General features: G+C 32.0%; 1 protein-coding gene across 2 annotated transcripts in view; it reads left to right on the top strand.

Moving 5' to 3' along the window:
- Positions 1-23164, top strand: part of eag (potassium voltage-gated channel protein ether a go-go) — a 570041-nt gene that overhangs the window by 429358 nt on the left and 117519 nt on the right. Inside the window, exons 3-4 of one of the 2 annotated variants that reach the window (XM_072529379.1) lie at positions 18124-18255; positions 21000-21005. In XM_072529379.1, coding sequence (XP_072385480.1) covers positions 18124-18255; positions 21000-21005 — 138 coding nt within the window. The remainder of the gene's footprint in view (positions 1-18123; positions 18256-20999; positions 21006-23164) is intronic. The other variant, XM_072529377.1, reaches the window with a different exon arrangement.

Here is a 23164-nt window from a genome sequence, read left to right as displayed (position 1 = left end):
ACGAAGAATCCGTATTATCAGTATCACCCTTTAACTTTTTATGTGATGTAGGTCACGAAGAAGAAAATAACGTTAGCAACAAAATACATAAATATAAGATGATATGAAGCAGAATCCATAGAACACTCCACAATAAAAAAAGAAGAAAAACAAAAGTTAAATTCTGTGAGATAATGGCAGCACCAGTTTTAACTTATGGTAGTGAATATTCTGACACAACGATGTCTGGATATGAATTAGGACATATATGCTTACTTCATAGATTTTAAAAAAGATTTTGACAGAGTTCAACATGAAAAGCTTTTAAGTATTCCTAAGACCAAAAACATAGATAGTAGAGATCTACAAATTATATCAAATCTGTATCAAAATCAGAAAGCAAGAATAAGAGTCGAAGAAGAACTGACAGAGGAAGTAAGTATACTTAGAGGAGTTCGACAAGGGTGCATACTTTCACCACTCTTATTCAACGTCTACAGTGAAGTGATATTTCAAGAAGCGTTATTAAATATTGTGGAAGGTATTTTGGTCAACGGAAATAGCATTAATAATATTAGATATGCGGACGACACGGTCATATTTGCAAGTGACCTGGAAGATCTACAGTACATAATACAATATGTATACAATGCATGTAAAAGGTACGGACTGCAAATGAATCTCAAGAAAACGAAATCAATGATATTCTCAAAAAAACCACAAAATGTGGATAACCAGATCATCAATAATACAACGATCGAAAGAGTAACAACATATAAATATTTAGGAACGTGGCTAACCGAAGATGGAGATCAAACAAAAGAAATCAGATCTAGAATAGAAATGGCAAGAAATACGTTCATAAAATTAAAGAACTTACTTTGCAACCGTAACCTTAATCTAGAGATCCGCACAAGAATGCCACGTTTTTACGTTTTTTCTACTTTATTATACGGCATGGAAGCGTGGATAATAGAACAGTCTGAAATCAAAAAATTCAACTGGTTTGAGATGTGGTGCTACAGGAGAATCCACAGAATATCGTGGACTAAAAAAGTAACTAATATAGAGGTGTTACAAAGACTGAAGAAAGAATGTGAAGTCATAAAAACTGTTAAAATTAGAAAGATTCAATATGTGGGTCATATAATGAGGGGCGAGAAGTACTACTTAGGTTAATTATGCAAGGGAAGATACAAGGGAAGAGAAACCCAGGACGACGTAAAATATCATGGCTAAGAAATTTGAAATTAAGAGATGAAGAACGGCCTCTTAAATGATGGAGACTGAGGACGGAACAGGCTTGACGCCTAATCTTTAGAGTAAAAAAATTTTTTAGACTTCTGAACGCTAAGTAAAATTAGAAATGGTACGCTGATTAAATTTACTCATTTTATTATTGTAAGTTATTGTGTTGTTAAATATTTAGCTTCATGTTTTTGTTAAATTATTTTTGTGAAGCTAAGACATCTGGTTAAAAAAATCGGTTTTTTTTTGTAGAATAGTTTGATTCCAATTCTAAAATCCGAAAAAAATATATCTAATTTGAATTAATGAAAAATAATAATAACACTGGTTGAAGATTTAGTATAATTATTATAATCATAATTTGTAATATATAGCAATCTCTTTATTCAATATTCATCACATTGAAATAGTAATTACAGGTGACATTTATTTGCTTAAAGCTTAGCTTAGAACTCACTACTTAGACCAACTATGCTACTCTAAAATTGCTAGTTTTTTACTAAAAACCACTTATGTCGCTTACTCAATTTAGCTGAGCACGAAACGCTAAGTTCTTGCCTGATGTAAACATAGATATAGTTCTAAAGACTTCATTCAGTAGTTGACAGCACTTGACGGCTTCTCAACTAGTTGAACTTTTCGAGAAAGCTCCAGTGGATTTTAGGCCAGTCTATGTATTTTACTTGATGGTGTCGGATTGTTTTAATTGTTAGATTATAATAATTAAAAATACGAATTATTAATTAAAAATGTATAATTAGAAGTAACTAGAGTGTATTGATATAAACTGACATCAACGCATATATGGTAAGTACGTTTGAACACAGATTTTCATCAATAATAATATATGTCTTCAATAAATTTTTAAGTTACTCGATTTTGTTACAAATACATAATAAGTAAAAAAATCATATAATTCACACACATTTACATATTAATTCACAGTATAATTACATACTTTTTAAAATATAAAAATAAGGTTTTATTGGATGTCATTAGGGTTGAAAGAACCAAATATACCGGGTGTGCTGAAAGAAGTGGGATGTTCGAATATTTTAGAAAATTTATCAGATAAAAAACTAAAAAATACATGTAAGTATAATACTTTTTAAAAATCTATCGAATGACGCCAAATTCGATCTCTCACCCCACCTTTCTATGGTGGAGCTGGGGACAGCTTTGAAATTTTAAATGGGTACCCCATTTTTTATTTAAGATCTGGATTCTTTATACAAAAATAAGTATTTTTTCTTTGTGATATTTTCTCGAATTGTTGATAGATAACGCCATAATGGTAAATAAATTTATTTTGATACTTCAGGAAAATTATGGAATCAGTTCAATATCTCTAAAAATACACTGCTGAATACAAAAACCAAAAAGCACATGTTTAATATTTTTAAAAAATCTATCGAGTGGCACTAAAGATGACCGTCATCATTATCCCCTGGGGGTGCGGTGGGGAACAACCTTGAAATCCTAAATATTATCCCATATTTTCTTATTGCAAATTCGGATTCTGCAAAACGTTGTAAAAATTATTTTCAGTACCATAAAAATTAGCTTGTAGACTTCTAATTTTTATTTGATTTTCTGCAATTTACAGATCCCTCTATAGCGAATCTAAAATAAGATTACGCTTATTTACTTTTTCACCTAGAATTCGAATCTGCAATGAAAAATTGGGTTTTCGATTAAGAATTTAAAGTTACCCCCGCCCAACCTCTAGGAGATGGGAGTGAGGTGTCGTATTTGGTGTCATTGGATAGATTTTTGAAAAGTAATAAAAACTTTTTGGCTTTTTATTTAGCAGTGTATTTCTCGACGTTTTATATTGTCTCCGTAGGGTAACCTAGGGTATCATTATAAATACTTTTTCTCCGATTATAGCACCATCTCTCAAAAACTCGAAAAAAAAAGTTTAATAACAGTTACTTAGTTTGTTATAAGGAATAAAAATCTGAAATAAAACATGAGGGTTCCCATTTAAGATTTCAAAGTTGCCTCCGACCATACTCTCAGGGGATGCGATGGGGGGTCGTGTTAATGTTATTCGATAGATTGCTGAACACGTGTTTCGTATTTGATACGATGTAAATTTTGCGAAATATTCGACAGTCTCCTTTCTTTTGGCACATCCGGTATACCTTCTTCTAGATCTTCTGAGCTGCTGCCTTGGCAATTTTTCCATATATTTAATTCTACCTCCTACATTGTCATCAGTGTTTCTGTATCTGTAAATATTTTGGCTACACTAATTTTTCACGAACAGACAGAACAACCACATAAAACTAATGCATTGCATTTTTTTAATTTACATGATTTTCATTCCGATCAAATTTATAAAACTCCAAAATAATAATTAATCCGACAGGTTTTTTTAGGATAAGTTTAACGTCTCTTTAAACAGAAGCTTTATTCGAAAAATTTTCATATTTTTTCAAGGTCAAACTAACAAAGTTATAACCGAAATGCATAGTATAAATTAAAAAAAAAAACAAAATCTATAAACACCATTGATGCTCAAAAATGCCTTCTTAAAAAAATTCTAGCTGATTTTAGACAAAATAATTCTTTTTTAAATTGTGAATATTAAGATACAGTTTCTTTTATTGACAAAGATGATTTTTTAAAATGGTAACTCTCTACTGACTGCTTAAATTATTGTGAGGAAGCAAAATATCACCTTATGTTTTGTACTTCTTAACTTTATGCAAAATATCTGTTTTATCATAATATACCTCTTTATTAAGGTAATCGCTCTGGTACCATGGTTGGTTCCATTTTTTCTCTTTTTATTTAGTTATTAATGTGTATTAATTAATAATGTATCTTATGCTGTTGCTTATTTCTCTGTATACGAGTGTTCTTTCAGCTAGTCTATAAAATATCTTTATATTTCTTGTTTTCAGTAATCTTTTAGTGTTTAATATTTCTGGTACTGTATATGCATTATATGTTATGATATTTCTACACAGTTTTTAAAATTCATAATTTGGTATTAATGTTTACACACCCTACAATTTAACCTATTACATCTACATTAGTAGCTTTAGACAGGAGTTAAGTGACAAAATTGACCTTATTATACCAATCAAAACTAATAAACAACTTAATGAAGAAGAAGAGAGACTGACTATGAGAAACAAACAGTAAGAAAAACCACAGGTTCAAATTATTCCAAAAAATTCGAGAACTGGTGCAAATAAAGAGAAAAGTTAGAAAAGAAATGGCAAAAAATAGAACTGTAGTAAATAAAAAGAGAAATATACATAATAAAAAATAAATCAATAAACCAATACCTAAACGATCTGACAGATGACCAAACCACTGACTACTCATTGTGCAAATATACAAAAAGAATAAATCTGTTCCCTTTATACTTAGAGAATGTATTTCAAAATCAAGTCAAGCCGAAAACGATGATGATCTCACTACTAAATACTTTGTGAACAGTACTGATCAAGGAATAATAAAGGATACTACCCATAAAAAATACCCAAAGTAATCAAAAATATTATTAAGTCCAAAAAGGCTCCGGTGACGTAATAACAGAGGAAATACTACAACGAGGCAATCGTAAAACTCACAAACCTTATAAATGCAGCATTGAGGATACAACATGTAACTAATCACGATTAAGTACATGTTGTCACGACCAAACCAGAGAAATCAATATATGAAGTAGAATCATACAGACCAATATCGTTGCCACCAATTTTTTCCAAATTATTAGAAGAAGATTAGGTGAAGATATTGCTAATAAGAGTACGACCTATAATACATAGTAGAATATAATACATTCTATAATACAATCTATAATATAATTATAAGTCCAACTAATACAGTCAAATTTGGAAGACAGAACTTACAACTTTGGAAGACAGAGTTAAACAAGAAAGCGAATATTCAGAACTAGGACCAATTAAAGCAGAAGTTCCACGGGGAGGGTTCTGTTATAAAAAATATTTAATTGGCCAACTTTTTTAAATGACACTTTAAAACTTATATTTGGTAAAACGTTCAGATAAAAAGTATATACCTTCAAAATGCAATGAACTAAATAAGTTTGGTTTTAATGTTATCTTCAAAGCACGTATAAAGAGACTTCATATATTACAATACTTTCTCGTTGTTGACAACAAGTATTGGCCTATTTTGTACAAAGCCTTATTGTTCTTGATTCATTTAGAGTTAAGAGTTTAAGAGTTATGTTGAGTGGTTATCTACGGTAGTTTTTGTCTAAAATTTCCTAATATTACTTTTGTGTTTTTAGCTATTATTTCGACTTTGTAATTTAACAGTTCATTTGGTATTTTATTTTCTCTTGAATTTTTTATTTGCTACCATTTTAATTGTGTTTTGTGACTTGGACATTACTTGGTTCTTTTGCATGTATATCATATACCTCTTATGGTTATAAAGTTCTGGTACAAAGTCTATTTAGTTGTTCTGTTTTTATTTTCTTTCTTCTTTTTCCTGTGCTCTTCTTGATTATCGTGCCTTGGCTATCAAATTGGCAATAACAATTTTGTTGACGGTAGGTCGAAAAAAAAATGCAGAGGATCTAGTAAACCATTCCCTCAGGTTTCTAAGCCATGACGTTCTTCTTTGATTTGGCGCTCTTCTTCCATCCATCTTGCCTGGTATTATTAAATGAAGTATATTATATCTCTCTGAGTAACACATAACATGGCCAAAATATTTCAGTTTGCGATTTTAAACTGTTCTGACCACTTTCATAACTTTTCTCTTCCGTTTCAAAACAAGTACCTTACGAACTCTATCTACTCAACTTATTCGCAGAATTCTTCACTACATTCCAATCTCAAAGGCTTCACGTTTTCTTTCAAAGGCTTTTAAGGTATTTTTTTCCAGAAATGCATTTAAGGAACATAAAACCTGCTTACAAAGGTACTGGCAAAAAATTACTACTCACTGTCATTTTTTAGCTATTCCACAAGATCGAAATAAAAACAACACAACACCACAAACAATCTAAAAAAACTCACAAGAAGGGACTCAAACATGACAACAATACCGTATGTAGAAGGCTTATCAGAAAAACTGAAGAGGATGGGAAACAACTACAACATCACAACAACATTTACAGCAAACAACATACTAAGATCCATCCTGTTCAAAATAAAATCCAACAACACACAAGAAAGATCAGACAACTGCATCTATAAAATACTCTGTGAATGCAACAATTTTTACGTGAGGGAAACGGCAATACCACTTAACGTCAGGATAAACGAGCATAAAACATACATCAAGAACAGGGACTTCGAGAAATTCCAGATATGCAACCATACCTGGTACAACTAGCACAGACCACAATGAAAAGATGTATTAATAATCATGAAAGAAACATATATGAAGGAAGAAAATCAAAGGAGCAACGCCCATTTTGCTCAACGAAGAAAAATGTGTAGCAAACCAATCAGCAAAATGTAGCCGTTTTTGGTTGCCAATACTAAAAGAACAAGTCAACAACAAGAATATACCAACAATAACTGAGGAATAGGAGGTCAAATACACCATCTACAATCTAACACACAACACATATGCAACACACAATATACACCTAAATAAATCAATTTTGTTTAATTTACGTTACACAACCACAACTATGATAATTTTTACGCAAACTTATAACATAAAACTCACAAAAGCAGTCAGAATTATATATTTCTAGGGTAATAACACCACCCACAAAATCTGTTTTAAGCACTAGGGGCTATTGGCCTTAAAGATCCAGGTCAGACATGTCAACTTTGAAATGACATAACCAATAAACAAATCTATGATTAATCACTTTTCTAAATAAATTATACAAAAAAACCTTTTTTTGAGAACGATTTTTGGAGTAAAAATCGAAACGTCAAATATTAGTTAATGAAAAATAAAATTTTCATCACAATCGCAACCAATATTTGTGGCTTTATCCCATAGAAATCATAATATGTATCTTCTGTGTACTTAATATTTATAATTTTGAACGTTTTTAGTATGTTTTTTGTGTTTACCGACAATCTATTTTCTTCACTAACTTCTAACAACCTGTAGACCGTTTGTTGTAAACTCTCAAGAGATTCCAATATTAGAATAGTGTTCTTCTTGTGCTGTTTTGATTATTTCCTCTTGACATTAAACGGAGTAGACGACGAGACACAGCCCTGGCTGACACTTCTACACTCCTCTTAATCTGTATTTATTCTAAAAATAATTCTTCTTTATCACAGCTATCTGATTATATGCCACACATGCACATTCGCCTAAGAACATTTACAGAGAAAAGGCATTTCGTTTCCAGTGCAGTTGTAAATCCAAATTGGGTGCAGCTAATATCTTGCTTGTTATTTTGAACAAATGATTCATTAAACTTATTTCCCCGTATTCTCGTTTTTTCTACGTTTTTTCTACGTTTACTCAATCAAGACCCGTTGCCTTGTTGCTCTTTATCCGTTTTATCGCTTCCAATATCTCATCTTTCGTTATATCTGGACTATTGTCGATATTTGGATATTCTAGTACTATTTCCTTTTCTAGTACTATTTTTCTTTCTAGTACTGCTTAATATATAAAGTTATAATCTTTTTCTACCAGCTGCTCAATCTCTTCGGATTTGTCACTATACCACGTTTCCTTTGCCTCTTTATTTTTTTTCTTATTTTTGTATTATAATATTGGATATTTGTTTGTCTAGGGTTTTATAAAATCTTCTTTTTTCCATAAGATTCAGAATCTCTTTGGTTATTCATTCATTTTTATTGTTAGTTGGTTAGATGTTAGTGTTGTCTTAGACGTGCGTAGATCATCTTTTAACATACCATTTCCTGTTCGCATCCTCAGTAGAAATAATTGTTATTTTGGTAAACTTTTCTTTAATTTTCTATGTATCATGATCTTTTGTTGTTGGATCTCTCAAACTATATACTTGTATTCTGTCTGATTTAGTTTTAGCTGCGCGGTTCTTAAGTTTAGTGCTAAACCTTTTTACGAGTAAAAACTTCTAATGCATGTTCTAATTCATAGTAAAATTATTTTAGCTTATTATCCAGCTTATCTACGGTGAAAGCATATACTTGGATTATATTGACTCTAGATTGAGCTGTTTTAAATGTTACCATCATGGGTTGAAAGCCAATTACAAACTTTTGGGTAAATTTGTCATATATAATATCACAACTTTGCTCTAGTATTTGGGTCATTGTCGTTACTAGAGTAGTATATCTTTGTTTGGCCTACTAATATGTTACCTGGACTGAGCCATTTGGTCTCATTTAGTTCTAGTGTATCTATGTTAAGTCTTTTTATTTTCTGTATAACATTATAGACTTTTTCTGCTTTGTATAGTAACTAAACATTCCACGTGTCTATCTGCATGTCATTCTTATGATACAAGTGTTGTTGTTGGTCGATGTATTATTACCAGGTATTTCACAAATTAACAAATGATTCCTTACAAATAAAGTTCAAAGCATAGATTCTAACCTTATATTAAGCAAGTAAAAACTGCATCACCGAGTTCAGAAGGTTAAAAAAGAAGTTACCAATTTTAAAATTCTATTAACTCGTAGCATTTATTTTATATCGCAAGTGAAGCAATTAAGAGAACATAGTAAATTAAGTAAAAAAAGAGATGTTCTTTTGAAGTTTAGGACCAGTATATCAAGTGTCATTTAAAGACACCTCAAACATCACGTAGACTGGCTTTGAAGACAACACGAATTTTGGAAACAAGAGACAAATTAACAATTTGTTGTTTAAAGACTGCGTGATCAGCACAGTAGTAAGAAGTACGCGCTTTAAAATCTGATTCAGGAACCGATACCATGTGTCGAGATTTAATATAGTCTATAGACAAATATTGAGTCATAAATTCAACATATTTTTCTTTAGGATTCGGTATTTTCCTGAAACAATTCTCTAACATACAAAAACGTCGACATGCCTAAGAATAAGTATAGCAAAAAACCGGATTGGATTATTAAAACGGTAGTGAAACAGAAAATATGTCTGCTGGCTCTCGGAAAATTAACAGTTTACAATAATAACGACTTTCGTAAATATTCTCACAAGGTTAGATACGTCTTCAACTTACGAAACCTTTTGTAGAAGAAGACCTGTGTTTACATCTATAGAGACTGTCCTTTCAAGTAACGACTTGAAAGGACAATTTAAAAGAAAAGACGAACCAATTCCACACCTATGAGTGTGGTTATCTAAATATTGTTGATATAGGACCTATTTAACAAAATGTGTGATCTACTGGTTTCAGATCACGAATATGAGTTTTTAGATCGTGAGGATTTATGTATATTTTCGGTTGATTTAAACACAATTTGTTTATAATAATCGCACTCAAAGACAAAATAGGACCATCACGATTACACGATTTAATAAGACAGTAAGTAGTATAGGGTAATGCATTTAGAGGTACTTTTTTGGTGGGGATTTAATTGGAGATCGTGCATGAAAACTGTCAAACTGACATTTCGCTTTTGTTCAGTATTGTTTGACATTTCATGATGGAAAGACTTAGCCCTGCACAGCGTCTAGAAATTATTAAGTTGTATTTTGGAAATGGGAGTTCTGTGGGAACGTACAATTCGCTTTATGATTAGTAGGTTTGAAACCCAGTTTTCATTATTGGATAACACTCGACCAAATAGACCACATTCAGCACGTACTGAAGAAAATATAGCGGCGCTAACGGATAGTGTACTCGAAAATAATGAAAAATCGATTCGTCGCTGTACTCAACAGCTTGGCTTGTCGTATGCAACAACTTATGTATTTACGTCGTATTATTACGGCGTATTTTACGTAAGGATCTTGGTTTAAAAGCATACAAAATTCAATTAGTGCAAGAGCTGAAGCCGATCGACCTTCCGACTCGTCACCGTTTCAGTCGATGGGCTCTTGATAAGCTTTCAGAAGATCCACTGTTTTCGAGAAAAAAATTGTTTTCAGATGAGGCCCATTTTTGGCTTAATGGGTACGTTAATAAACAAAATGCCCATATTTAGGGTGATAAACACCCCAAAGAGGTTCCAGAATTGCCATTATACCCTGAAAAAAGAACTGTTTGGTGTGACTTATGGGCTGGTGGACTCGTTGGTCCATATTTCTTTAAAACAGAGAGGCCGGCCAGAATGTTACTGTGAATGGAGACCGTTATCGTGCTATGATAACGGACTATTTTTTACCTGAAATTGAAGCTCGTGGTCTCGGCGACGTTTGGTTTCAACAAGATGGCGCCACTTGCCATACAACCCGTGAAAGCATGGCTTTACTGGGAGAAAAATTCGATAAACAAATTATTTCATGCTTTGGACCAGTGAATTGGCCGCCTAGATCCTGTGACATCTCACATACTTTCTTTTGAGGCTACCTAAAGTTCAAAGTCTACACGAATAAACCAGATACGATTGTGTAATTCTTCTTCTTCATGTGCCTTGTCCGTTCCGAACGTTGGCAATCAACATGGCTATTCTGACTTTGTTTACGGCAGATCTGAATAGTTCAGCAGATGATAATCCGAACCATTGCCGCAAGTTTTGGAGCCACGAGTGTCTTCTCCTCCCTGGACCCCTTCTGCTGTCTATTTTCCCTTGAACGATCAGTTGTAGTACTCTATATTTATTATGTCTCATAACGTGACCCAAGTATTCCAACTTTCTTTTCTTTATACTTATTCCTACCTCTCTCTCTTTACCTATCCGGCGTAGTACCTCTTCGTTGGTCACGTGCTCAGTCCAGGATATACGTAATATACGTCGGTAAGCCCACATTTCGAAGGCCTCTACTTTTTTCATCAATGTTGCGGTCATTGTCCACGCCTCCATTCCATATAACAAAACCGGGAATACATAACATTTCAGAAGTCGAATTTTGAGAGGTAGGGTGAGGCTTCGAGGCTTGAGTCGAATTGTGTAATTGGAGGCCAATATTATTCGAGTCATTGGTGAAATACCAATCGAAATGCTGGAACGAGTCATCGAGAATAAGAACTTCAGAACGAACCAACTTAATCGTAGTCATGGCCAACATTTAAAAGAAATTATCTTTAAGAAGTAATTGTAAAGAATGGTTCTTTTGTATGATATTAAATATTTTCAAATAAAATTAATTTTTTTCATTGTTTTTTATTGTTGAAAAAAGTACCTCTAAATGAATCACCCTTTACCATGAGTGGAACATGTCGACATTCTATTTAGACCTTCAATTTAGATATTTTTTTACGAGAAAGTCCTAAGCGTCGACCACAATAATTATTATCCAAAATAAAATTACCCATAAAGACAGTATGCAGCAAAATGCGAATTTTCTGAAAATTACCATTAAGTTCCTTGATATATATCAAATATAAGGGATGAAGAATCAAAGTTTGTACGACCGAAAAAACGTAAATGTTACATGAAGAGCTTAAGGAGAGTAAAATATTAAATACTCAATGTATAATCTAAAATAAAATGAAAGACACAACTTTAATCAAAACATGATTTAGGGAAGTTGAAAATAATAAAATTTTCATCCAGATTTTTTTCTTTAACTAGAAAAACGACATTAAAAAGTCCTTAATTAAAACAGAAAGCTGATTCCTTTGCAGATCTTGGCGGATCAATATCCTTTAACTTTATTGTTTTCATTATTACCATAACCTTTTGCTAAAAATATTGCTAGTTTCAAAAAACTGAAGGGTTCTTGAAATGTCTTTTATACTCCTCTTTAGCTCTTTTGCACCTCGGTAAGGATCTTAGGGTTTAACAACTACTTGGTAAAGGGGGCGCAGAAGAGTTAAGCCGTTAAATCCAGAGCCTTTTTAAACCCGTTTTATTTGACCCGAATTTAAGTGGAAAAGTTGAATCCGCGTTCTGGCTTTGTTTGTACAAATCAATATAAAAAAGCACACGATTCTTTTAAAAATATTCCAACAAGTTACAGCTAAAATAAAATTAGAGGTAGCTGCTTTATTTTAAAAAATTGTTTATTTAAAATAATATTTTTTTCCAGTTTAAATGTAAAGAAAATTATGAGCATATTTTAAAAATGTCATTTTAATAAATGATTTAAAAACATTCGAAAAGTGTAGAAAATTATGCACAATTAGATCAATTCGTTGTACTTATGAATAGCAAACGCGAAAAATTTCATTTAGGTTCTTATATTTAAAACACGGAATTTAGTGTATATAATATATGCAAACAACTTTAAAAAACAAACAGATGGCAAACAATTCTTCATATATATATACAAGGATTTCCACAGTAGTTTTCACTGTATTCCTTCACTCAACTGTTTTCTCCAATTTTTCCTGTTTAGCCAGTCCCCTTCCTGTAGGTTTCTTCTACTCATTGCTTCGTCCACTTCATCTCTGAAAGATCTCAGGGGTCTGCCTCTCTTTCTTCTTCCTATCGGGCTCCACTCTGTTATTCTATTTATCCACCGATTTTGGTCTGCTCTTCTGACATGTCCGTACCACAATTCTTCAACCTGGTACAAACAATTCTTCAATAGTTCTAAAATAACATTACAACAAAAAAAAAGGGTGGAAAATTACGGGAAGGATGAGCAGGAGAAAATGTTAGGTAGGAATTGTAGCATAACGAAGTGGCAAGAAGAATGGATAAATAAGCATAGGGCGACCTGGACGAGGGTATTAATTCCAAATTAGGCTCGTTCAGAGCCTAACTAGAGAGGATAGGGAAGGTTGCGGATAAAAACTATACAGACTGTGGAGAGACTAACATGGCCGGGTAATGTGTATAGGAGTACAAAAGGTTTAATAAGGACAGAAACAAATTACACAAAAGGTAGGAAGGGTAAGTGCAAATACCATACGGAGGTAGCAATGAGAGAAAAGACTAAATACAAGGTAATACTGAAGGCAATAACTCGAATTCTCAGAGAAAAGGAAATATAAGAAACAAAACAATACAGTAAAGATAAGACAGAGATAGCGAGTGAAAAAGAAGAAGAGAGAGATAAGACGGGCTATTCATATGATGCGCTAATCTGGAGAGGACTTTTAGCTTAAAGGCAGGGAGCCATGAGTCTCGAGCATATCTTGACGCACTCCTCGTTCTATGTTGATGTACTTGGTGTTTCCGTTCAGTATATATTACTTATGATAGCTATGTCGTGTTTATCCAACCCTACTTCTTTTAGCACCTCAATCAATTTTCCGTGTTTGATGCGGTCGAAGGCGTTTCTATAATCGACAAAGCTCACATACAGCCGTTTTTGAACCTCTAGATACCTTTCTGCCATCGTAAATCCCATAATTACTTCTCTAGTAGCCTTTTTAAAACCATATTGAGAACTACTCAGGTATTCTTCACGCTTATTGTGAAATTGTGTGAATTATTCGCATAAAAATCTTGCGACATGACTCATTCGGGATACAGTTCGATGGTCTTCACATTTCCTTGCTTTTTGTTTTTTAGGAAGAGCTATATATGTGAATGTTAGCCAGTGATCAGTATTATGCCATGTTCATATATAATGTTGCAGAGGTATGTTAATCTCCTGACATCATTATCACTTAAGAGAATGATTAATTTTTCATCTGTATCTATTTATGGGGGCTCTTATGTTCTCTGATTACCAAAAAAATCTTTATGATATTGCTCCCATATTTTTGTTTGTTTTTCAGGGTCTAATTCCATTAGGTTTTTCTTCTTTGTTACAATCGATAAGTGTTTGGGATTCCATATTTCACCTACTTCTGTCCGCTTTCTGTGTAGTTCTCAATCTTTATGCTTCATTTGCAAATCTACTACTTCTTTACATTTTTCTTTCATCCACTCTTCCTTAGCTAAATTTATTTTTTTCTCAATTTCGCTGTTGAGTTCTTTGTATCTTGTTATGTTTTGGTTTTTTACTATCCGTCTCCTCTCCATAATTTGTAATATTTTGTTTGTAATCCTTGGTTTTCTATGTTTACGGTTTTCTTTCTGTATACTTTGGTCTGCTGTCTCCAAGACAGTATTTTTAATTGTCTTCAATGTTTTGTAGATTGTCTTATACTCTAACTGCGTGTCTACCATGTCTTCATACTTTTGTTGCTGTCCTTGGTCAGCACTACTCCATGCTATTCTCTGATTGGGTTTAGCCTTGTCTACTCTTTTAAGTTTTATTTGGATAGTTGCGACTACAGGATTGTGACCTGAATAAGATAATAAATAGCTTTTATATAGACTAATCATCTATATATTATATAACAACTATGCCCAATCTCACTAAAATATTAAACAGAAACATAAAAAAATTTTAATATCAATATTGTAAAAACACGTTTTGTTAATATTCAGTTTTTTTTAAACCTTCACCATTAAAATAGAAAATGGGACAAGAATAAGTTGGATAGCCAGAGGGAGAAGTTCTTGAGGAGATCAAAAATCCATACCGTTTCTCGAAAGTTCTGCTTACAAAAATATTTCAAGTTTATTACTCTCTTTAATATGTAGTATTGTCCGTGTCAAAAATATAGAAAAGCTAATATCATAGAAAAAATTTTGGAGCAGGAAGCGGGGCAGATTGCCCTCTAACCACAGGGACTAACAAAATATAGAAATTACCAAATTAAACTTCGCAAGTTCATTATGAGCACCGCAGAATGTATCATCCAGCCTCAAAAGTCCCCTGATGAACATAGGCCTCTTCCTCATGTTTCCAACCCCGTCTATCTTGCGCCGCTCTTATTCAGTTTTTATTGAGTCTTCTTAAATCGTCAGTCCATCTTGTAGGTGGTCGACCGACGCTTCTTTTGTCTTTCCTTGGCCTTCATTCCAATAACCTCTTTGTCCATCGCCCATCTGTCATTCTGGCTATGTGTCCTGCCCATCTCCATTTTAGTCTGGCTATCTTCTCGATGATGTCAGTCACTCCGGTTCTTCTCCTGATGTCTTCGTTGGGTATTCTGTCTCGCACAGTTATTCCTAACATGGACCGCTCCATTCTTCTCTGCGTGACTCTCAGTTTGGTAGCTGCAGCTTTTGTTAAGGTAAGTGTTTCTGCTCCGTACGTCAAGACTGGGAGGACGTACTGATCAAATACCTTTCTCTTTAGGCATGTGGGCAGCTCACTTTTAAAAGTTTTTCTCAGTTTTCCAAATGCTGCCCACTCAAGGCCGATTCTTCTCTTCAATTCGTGAGTCTGGTTATCCCTGCCAATCATAATTTCATGTCCCAGGTATTATCTATATATATATATATATATATATATATATATATATATATATATATACGAGTTCTATTTCTTTCCCATCAATACTGATGTTCTGGTTGGGTACGAAATTGGTCATGATTTTTGTTTTCGAGATATTTATATTTAAACCTACATTTTCTGTAGCCACAACGAGTTCCTGTACCATCTCTCTTGCCATACCTAGATCTTCAGCTATTATAAGTATATCATCGGCGAAACGTAAGTTGTTTAGATATTCTCCATCTATTTTTATTCCCTGTGTCATCCAATCCAAATTCTTAAAAGCATGTTCTAGCACCGTATTAAAAAGTTTAGGTGACATTGGGTCTCCTTGTCTAACCTCCCGTTCTATTTTTATGCGATTACTGTTAGTATGTAATCTGACAGTGGTTATTGCCTGCAGGTATATACCGCAGAATGGAGAAACATAAAAAGTCTTTACTATAATTTAGAACTCAGTACTTAGAATCGAAGAGAGACTCTCTTAGTTATAAAATGGATATCACTAACGTCAGTTGTGCATTTGCTATAACATATCTTGTTTGAGTTAATTTTAGGATTAAGTTAATTTTAATCTACCACTCACTCCGTAGTGTTACGGGTAACAATAGAACTACATCCGAAAGTTGGGAGCTAATCTAGAACAATAAAACTCACAACTTTCTTTGGGAGCCAATTGTTAGGCCTCGTTTAGCTCAGTCTCTCAGGTGTCAGAAGTATGTATTTTACATAAATAACTATAAAAATTAAAAATGTTAACAATAAAATAAAATGGAACACAATTGTTGGCTTTTAATGATTGCAGAATGTAGTGGATACTTGCTGATGTTCGATTTACAGGACAGCAGAATGTAGGTGCCGGGATCGAGCCTGTTTTATTTCTGAGCAGCTACTAGGTTCCGCATTTCTGTTGCAGTTGTCATTTTATGTGTGTGGTGCACTATAAGGCTTTTATAAAGTTCCACCTGACAATGGGGAACAGGAAAAATTGATTTTGCCAAAAAAACTGAAAAAATTAACCAGTATTTAGTCACGGCATGTAGGTCTTACAATATTTCCTTGCCATTTAAAAATTGAAAATAATTACAATATTAATTAAAAAATAGCAAATAGGCAAGGATAAATTGATATAATTATTATTAAACAAATTAGTTAAATTATAATAAAGATACTGACTGCATATTAGCAAAGTTTAAAAGAAACATGTGCGGAAGAAGAGGTTATGTCTGTATTTATAAAAAGAAATAAAATCAAATTATAAAAAGGCAGATATTAGTAATATATTAAATATAACTTACTCCAAGAAAAGATTTAATATATAAAATGAATTTTCAACTAAAGCATGCCTTTTATAGATAAAGAATATTTATAAAAAATTATAGTAGGTACTACAGAATTGTGGCAATAACAATGACTGAGAAGTAACATGACAGCACAGTTGCCAACCAACAATAAACTGTCTTGTTTGCATAAAAATAACAAACATGTGACGTTTATAACGTTACACCTACAACAATCATAATATTTGCAGAAACTAAACCATTGCTCTGAATTATTTAAAGTTCAAATTATGTTTTATATAAACATTAAGCATAGCATTAAAAACTTAAGAATTTAACGGTAACCTTACTTATCACATGACCAAAGCATTCTAATTTTCTAGGTTCAACGGTACAGATGGGTTCTTGATCTTAATCGGTCATTTGCAGTTTCTAGGCTGGCCTCAATCTTCATTAAAGTGTACACAAAATATGTGAAGTCTTAAAGTGTTTATAATATTTCACCGTTTTTACAAAAACTTTAGGGTATATTAGGATTTCTGATGAATATCACTGTTATCATCGATATTAAGAGTTATGGAAATATTCTTATACGTTGTTAGATCTGATTCTATAGGAAAACGTCTTTTGCTTGATCTTATTTTACTTTTAATTCTTCTTCTGTGTTTTATTAAAGAGTTAAATACATTGAAATAGTCTGCCTTTGAAATTAAAATGAAGATTTTAAAAGATTTCAATCATTTAGTTTTGTAAGATATGTCTGTTCTTCCGATGATTCTTCAATCAAAACTCAAACATATACAGAACACTGATAAAGGGAAGACAACCATAAAAAACATTTTATTTTTTTTTTTGTCAAATTTGATATTATGTAATATAAACCGTCCTTCGTCACGCTACGGCGTCCCATTGGATTAGGACTTATTTTAAAACCAATTGAACTTCTTCCCGCACTAGTTTGCGTTCAGTATGGAGAGTATTATTTTTTTAACACCAAAATTATGAAACCTGAAACAGTTTTGAAAACGGATTTATCTTCGTATAAGTAAACTTATAGGTGATATGTAATATTCCATGCCATATATTGAAAGTGATAAAGAATCTTAATTAAATAAATATTTGTTAGGAAATCTTCATAACCTAATCAATATTTTTTACAAAAGTTAGTATTAGGCGCCCTTTTCTTTTTAGATGAAAACCTTTAAAGAAAACCGGAAAAATGCATTTTATGGTGAGAACGAAGTTATTGGTGAATAATACAGAACTAAAAAATAGTTTTTTTTATTGATCTTTGGTAACAGATATTACAATATACATCGAATTTCATAGACTGGCCTATATTCTTTGATTTTAAACATATACCAATGTAACTAACCGAATTTGTTTTTGTTTATAGAAACACCACTATGGCTGCTTCTACAGATATCGCCTATAAAAAACGAACGAGATCTGGTTGTGCTGTTTTTGTTGACATTCAGGGATATTACTGCACTCAAGCAACCTATCGAAACGGACGATACAAAAGGAGGTAAATCAACTAGCTTTTTCCTAAAAGAACTTTGCAAAATCTTTGGAATAATTTGTAAGAGCTGAGTATGTATGTGGTTATATAAATTTAAAACGCACTTTTTTTTATTTAAATAAAAACTTTGATTGAGATAGACAGGGCAAGTAGTTTAAGGTTATCGACCACGGCGGATCAGTTTTGAGGTAGATGTGAGAGGTGGCATTTGGATTATCACAGAGAAAGTTTTGTGATAACTTTAGTAATAGTAATTGACTTATCCTCCGTCTCAAATAGGTAGGAAATAGTAATAAAAGAATTTAAATATTTAAAAATTACCAAAAACATTGTTTTTTTTTAATGTTAAAAATGTTTTAATTTATTACTATTACTGCAAAATAGCAATCTTAGGATCTTCATAATTCGAGTAAAAAATCTTTATAACATAATAAAACAGTCCGATAAATTTTAATAAAATCAATTAAGTAGATTTCGCATAATAATTTTGCAATCCAATTTTTCTTTTAATTGAAATTATTTAAAATATTATACTACAAAAATTAGACCATAAAGAAGTCTGCAATTTTTTTTTATTTATAAAAAAGCACATATCTAACAAAGTAATATCTCGGTAACTTTTATTTTAAATTAAATTCAGAAAACTGCATTGAAAAAGACTCGGCAACACACTTCTTTAAAAAAAGCTGAATTACGAGCAGTGGTTCCTAAAATACGATCAGTCAAAGTTGACCGGCATTTTCGATGAATTTATAAAAAATAGGATGATACTCTTTAAATTATTACTTTTTTCTTTCGGAGCACTTTGTCGATAAAAAGCTCGATTTTCATAATTATAACATATATAATAAGAATAAAAACGATCGGTATTTCGCGTGAAAATGCCAAAAAAACTAGATTGAAAAAATTTAATTTCAAAATCTTCTGTGATTTACAGTGCCGTAAGTGGCAGTGAGATCTAAAAATCACCCTATATACCTGATGTCTTTCTTACCCGTCTTTAATGTTTTAAATAAGATTTAGTATTCCTGATGTTCTTGATCTTCCCGGTCTAAAGCCACTTTGTTCTTGTATGAGTTTTTCGTCTATTCTATATGAAATTATATTCAGACACATGCGCTCCAATATTCTGAATAGGTGACAGATTATAAATGGGTTTCCCCCAGTCTACTTATGTAATACTTCCATTCTTTTTTCTATTTAGTGTCCATTCGTTTATACACTGTACGTTACATTTTCTTCTATCATTACTTCCTATCTATCAGCGTATTTCCTGTAATTGTTCTCAGTACTCTCATCTCTGCGGTTTTCAGTAGCCTTTGATTTGGTGCTCTGTTGGGTGTTGTTTCTGAGGCATATGTCATAATTGGTATTACACTTCCTTTTTAAATAAATTCTTGATTTTATCTCAGTGTTAATGTTTCTGTTTTGCCATATAGTGTTATTAAGGCATCCTGCCAGTCAATTTGCTTTTCGTACTTGATCTCACTTCTTTGTCCAGGTCTCCATTGCTGGATAGTGTAATTCCAAGATATTTTATTTTCATTACTTCTTCAATACTGGTGACATCAATTTCTATTGTACATCTGATGGTTCTTTGCTGAATTCTATTGTTTCTGTTTTCGCAGATAATATTGTCATAATAAATTCTTTTGCTCTTATGTTAAATCTGTGGACCAGTCTTTGCAGACTATCTTCATCTTGGGCTATCACTATTGGGTCTTCCGCGTAACAGATTATTTTAAGTTCTTTGTTTTCTATTATATATCTTCTTTCTTTGTTGATACTTAAAGAACAAAGGGGTCAATGAGTCCCTTCGTCTTATGCCGCTGTCTATTTTCATTAGACGTAGTAGTATTTAACAAATTTATACCTCGGTAGCTTTCTGGCTGTTTTTATCTCCTTTTTTGAATAGTAGAACTAGTTTGCCCATTGTCCATTCGTCCGGTATTTTATTGTTTTATACATGTATTAATTACTGTTGTTGCTGCTCCACAATATTTCAGCAATTCGTTTTGTAGTATTTTAAGAACTTCCTGTATATTCTGATGTTTCCAGAATTTACAGCGATTTATTTTTATTCATATTTATTTCACCAAGAACTTTCCTAGCCGAAACTAAGATAGCAGACTTAATTTTTGCTCAGCTTTCTTTGGAATAGGTATTTTGTAGAGTCATCCTGTAAGCTTTCAACTTTTATCTTTGTGGTGTATTCTGGTGTTTTGTTATCACATATATGTATTTTCATTTGGATTTTACACAATACCAATTTATGATCGCCTTATATTTCTGCTGGTTAGTTCTTTTACACCCAAGATTTTAGAGGAGTATAACTTTCTTTTTGACAGAATATAGTCTATCATAGATTTTTTTCCTCTAGTGTTTTTAAAATTTTATTTGCATTGTTCTTTGTGAGTGAAAAATATATTATAATACGTATTTCGTTTACGCTGCAAAAGTACGTTTGATTGATTGGATCATTATGTTATTAGGCAGCATTACATGTGTCTTTAAAATTATACATGGGGTCTGTAAAACACCACTCATCCTTATTCGTAATTCGAACGTGATTGATTTTTGTTTTGTTATGAGTCTGACTTCTTGTCTCTTTTATTTATGGCTATATTAATTTATTTTTTCCAAGACTTCTTTGGTCTTAAATTTTTCCTTGTTTTACTTGGGGTCTACTCCTAGGCTCTAATTGGTAACCTTCCACTGTGCATTCTTCTTATGTGGTCATACCATGAAAGTTGTTGGTATGTGTTAATGTCGTTCCTACATTTATTTTGTCTATTTATTTAATTCTCTTTGTTCCTACATGGTCAAGTAGTATAAGTAGGCAGTATCTTTGATAAAAATTGTTTTTCATGGCATTAATTCGGTTTTGAATGCTCTTACTTATGAACTTGTCTTTCGAGATATGTGTAACCATACTTTCCATCCGTGTTGTAAAAAATAGCAATTTTGTTGTCTTTCAATTATCTTTTATGTCTTTAAGCCATAATAAAGAGTTTATTTGACTTATCATGGTTCTACCTTTACCTATTATTCGAATCGACTCTTCTATCTTCCTTAAGTATAACTCCCAGATATATGTTTTATTGTTATCCTTTCTACGTCTTAATCATTTCCTGAACAGCCTATTGCCATGTCCTTTGTTTTTTTTTTCTGTATTTAGTTTTACGAAGAAGATTAGGAGTGGCTGATGCTGTACAGACAATAGCAACACTGAATTGGAACTGGGCAGGTCCCGTGGCTCGAAAGAAGATCAAGAGGTGATGCTGTACGAAGCAAAGGTCGGCCATCAATACGTTGAGTAAAGATCTTAACCGCTGCCATAGAAATTGGAGGCCAGAGGCACAAGATCGAAACTAGCCCCTCTTTTTTATATTTCTCCACAAGTTTCCGAACCAGTATACATATATATATATATATATATATATATATATATATATATATATATATATATATATATATATATATATTAATATATTAATAATTTTGTTGTATTGCGCATACTCATCTCATACTTCCAATAAGTTGCTCCTACGCACAACTATGAAAGGACACACATTAACTTCAACGAAAATACCGGTAACTTGATTTGGTTCTCCGGCTGGAATTTTCGAATTTGAGATGCGCCCTAAAGTGAAGTATTAGATGTTTTTTAAACGTTAACTTTGTTAGAAAACAGCTCTGTGCCAGTGTGTTTTTTTAAAATCTTTTGTTTTTATTTCTACACTTTACTGTTAATATGTTTTTTTACGTACAATGTGACGGGTTTTTCTAGTGCTTCGCAGTAGTTTTTATCCATTTTTTTCACCTTTAAAGTAATCTTTTTCTTATGGTTATACATGAATTCGACTACATATTAACATTTAAGCTAACATTTCAACTTTAATATTGTTACCACGGATACTAAGAGAATGGTGTGTTTGTTTTACATCTTAACTTTCTTCACTCACCATTCGTAAGTTATTTTCCATATTTTTTTTTATATTATTACCTACCACCTTTGTATTCTTTTAGATTGAACTGATGAAGCTTGTAAATTAAATAAGCGAACCGTCTTCAAATATAGGAATGGAACTGTGATTTCCTTTTATTATTTCTCCTTTGACCGATATCCTCGTGACCAAAAGATTTATTTTTTGAACTTACTTATTATATATATATATATATATATATATATATATATATATATATATATATATATATATACATCTATATCATCTTCAACATCTTTTGCTAGCTTGCTAGCACAACCTGATCGTCAGCAAATAATAACGTAAATATATTACAATCTCCAATTTGTACTTCCATTTTTTTTTACATTTTTTAAAACGAATAATTACAAAACAAAATAATAGTACCCACCAATATAAATGTATTTTATGCTGAACAATAGTTTCACTGCCAGTGCTCTCTATACCTCTAAAAAACTGTGTAGAAATTGTTTTGTACCAGTATCTCTGAATAATTGCACATAATTCGTTTATTAATTTTAATTGGCACAGTATTTAATTAAATGCTAATTCACACTAGTTTACGACTCGCTATTTACTTCTAAATTTAAATGGAAATAATATTAGTAGTATTATTATTAAATTTATATGGAAATTACTTATTGCTGTGTTAAATACCATATTTACTTAATTTTTTCAAAACAATTTGTTGAAAATATAGTTCTAACCACACTTTATATTGACAATTTTAAGCAAAAAATTTATTGTAATTAGCGTGATGGCTATGTTACTAATTAGCCTTTTAAACTATCCCTGAAAAATTAACCAGGATCGTACAAACTATTGAGAATCAAACATCTGATCTGATTAATGATTAAATCTTGCTTTGATAGCCTAATAGGCCTAGTCCATATTTTTTTGCTTATATTGTATATTAAACACGAAAATGT

This window comes from Diabrotica undecimpunctata, chromosome 4 (assembly GCF_040954645.1).
Source record: "Diabrotica undecimpunctata isolate CICGRU chromosome 4, icDiaUnde3, whole genome shotgun sequence".
In the NCBI taxonomy this organism is placed as follows: Eukaryota; Metazoa; Arthropoda; class Insecta; order Coleoptera; family Chrysomelidae; genus Diabrotica; species Diabrotica undecimpunctata.
The sequence above is the reverse complement of the archived record's forward strand: the minus strand, read 5'-3'. Positions and strand labels throughout refer to the sequence as shown.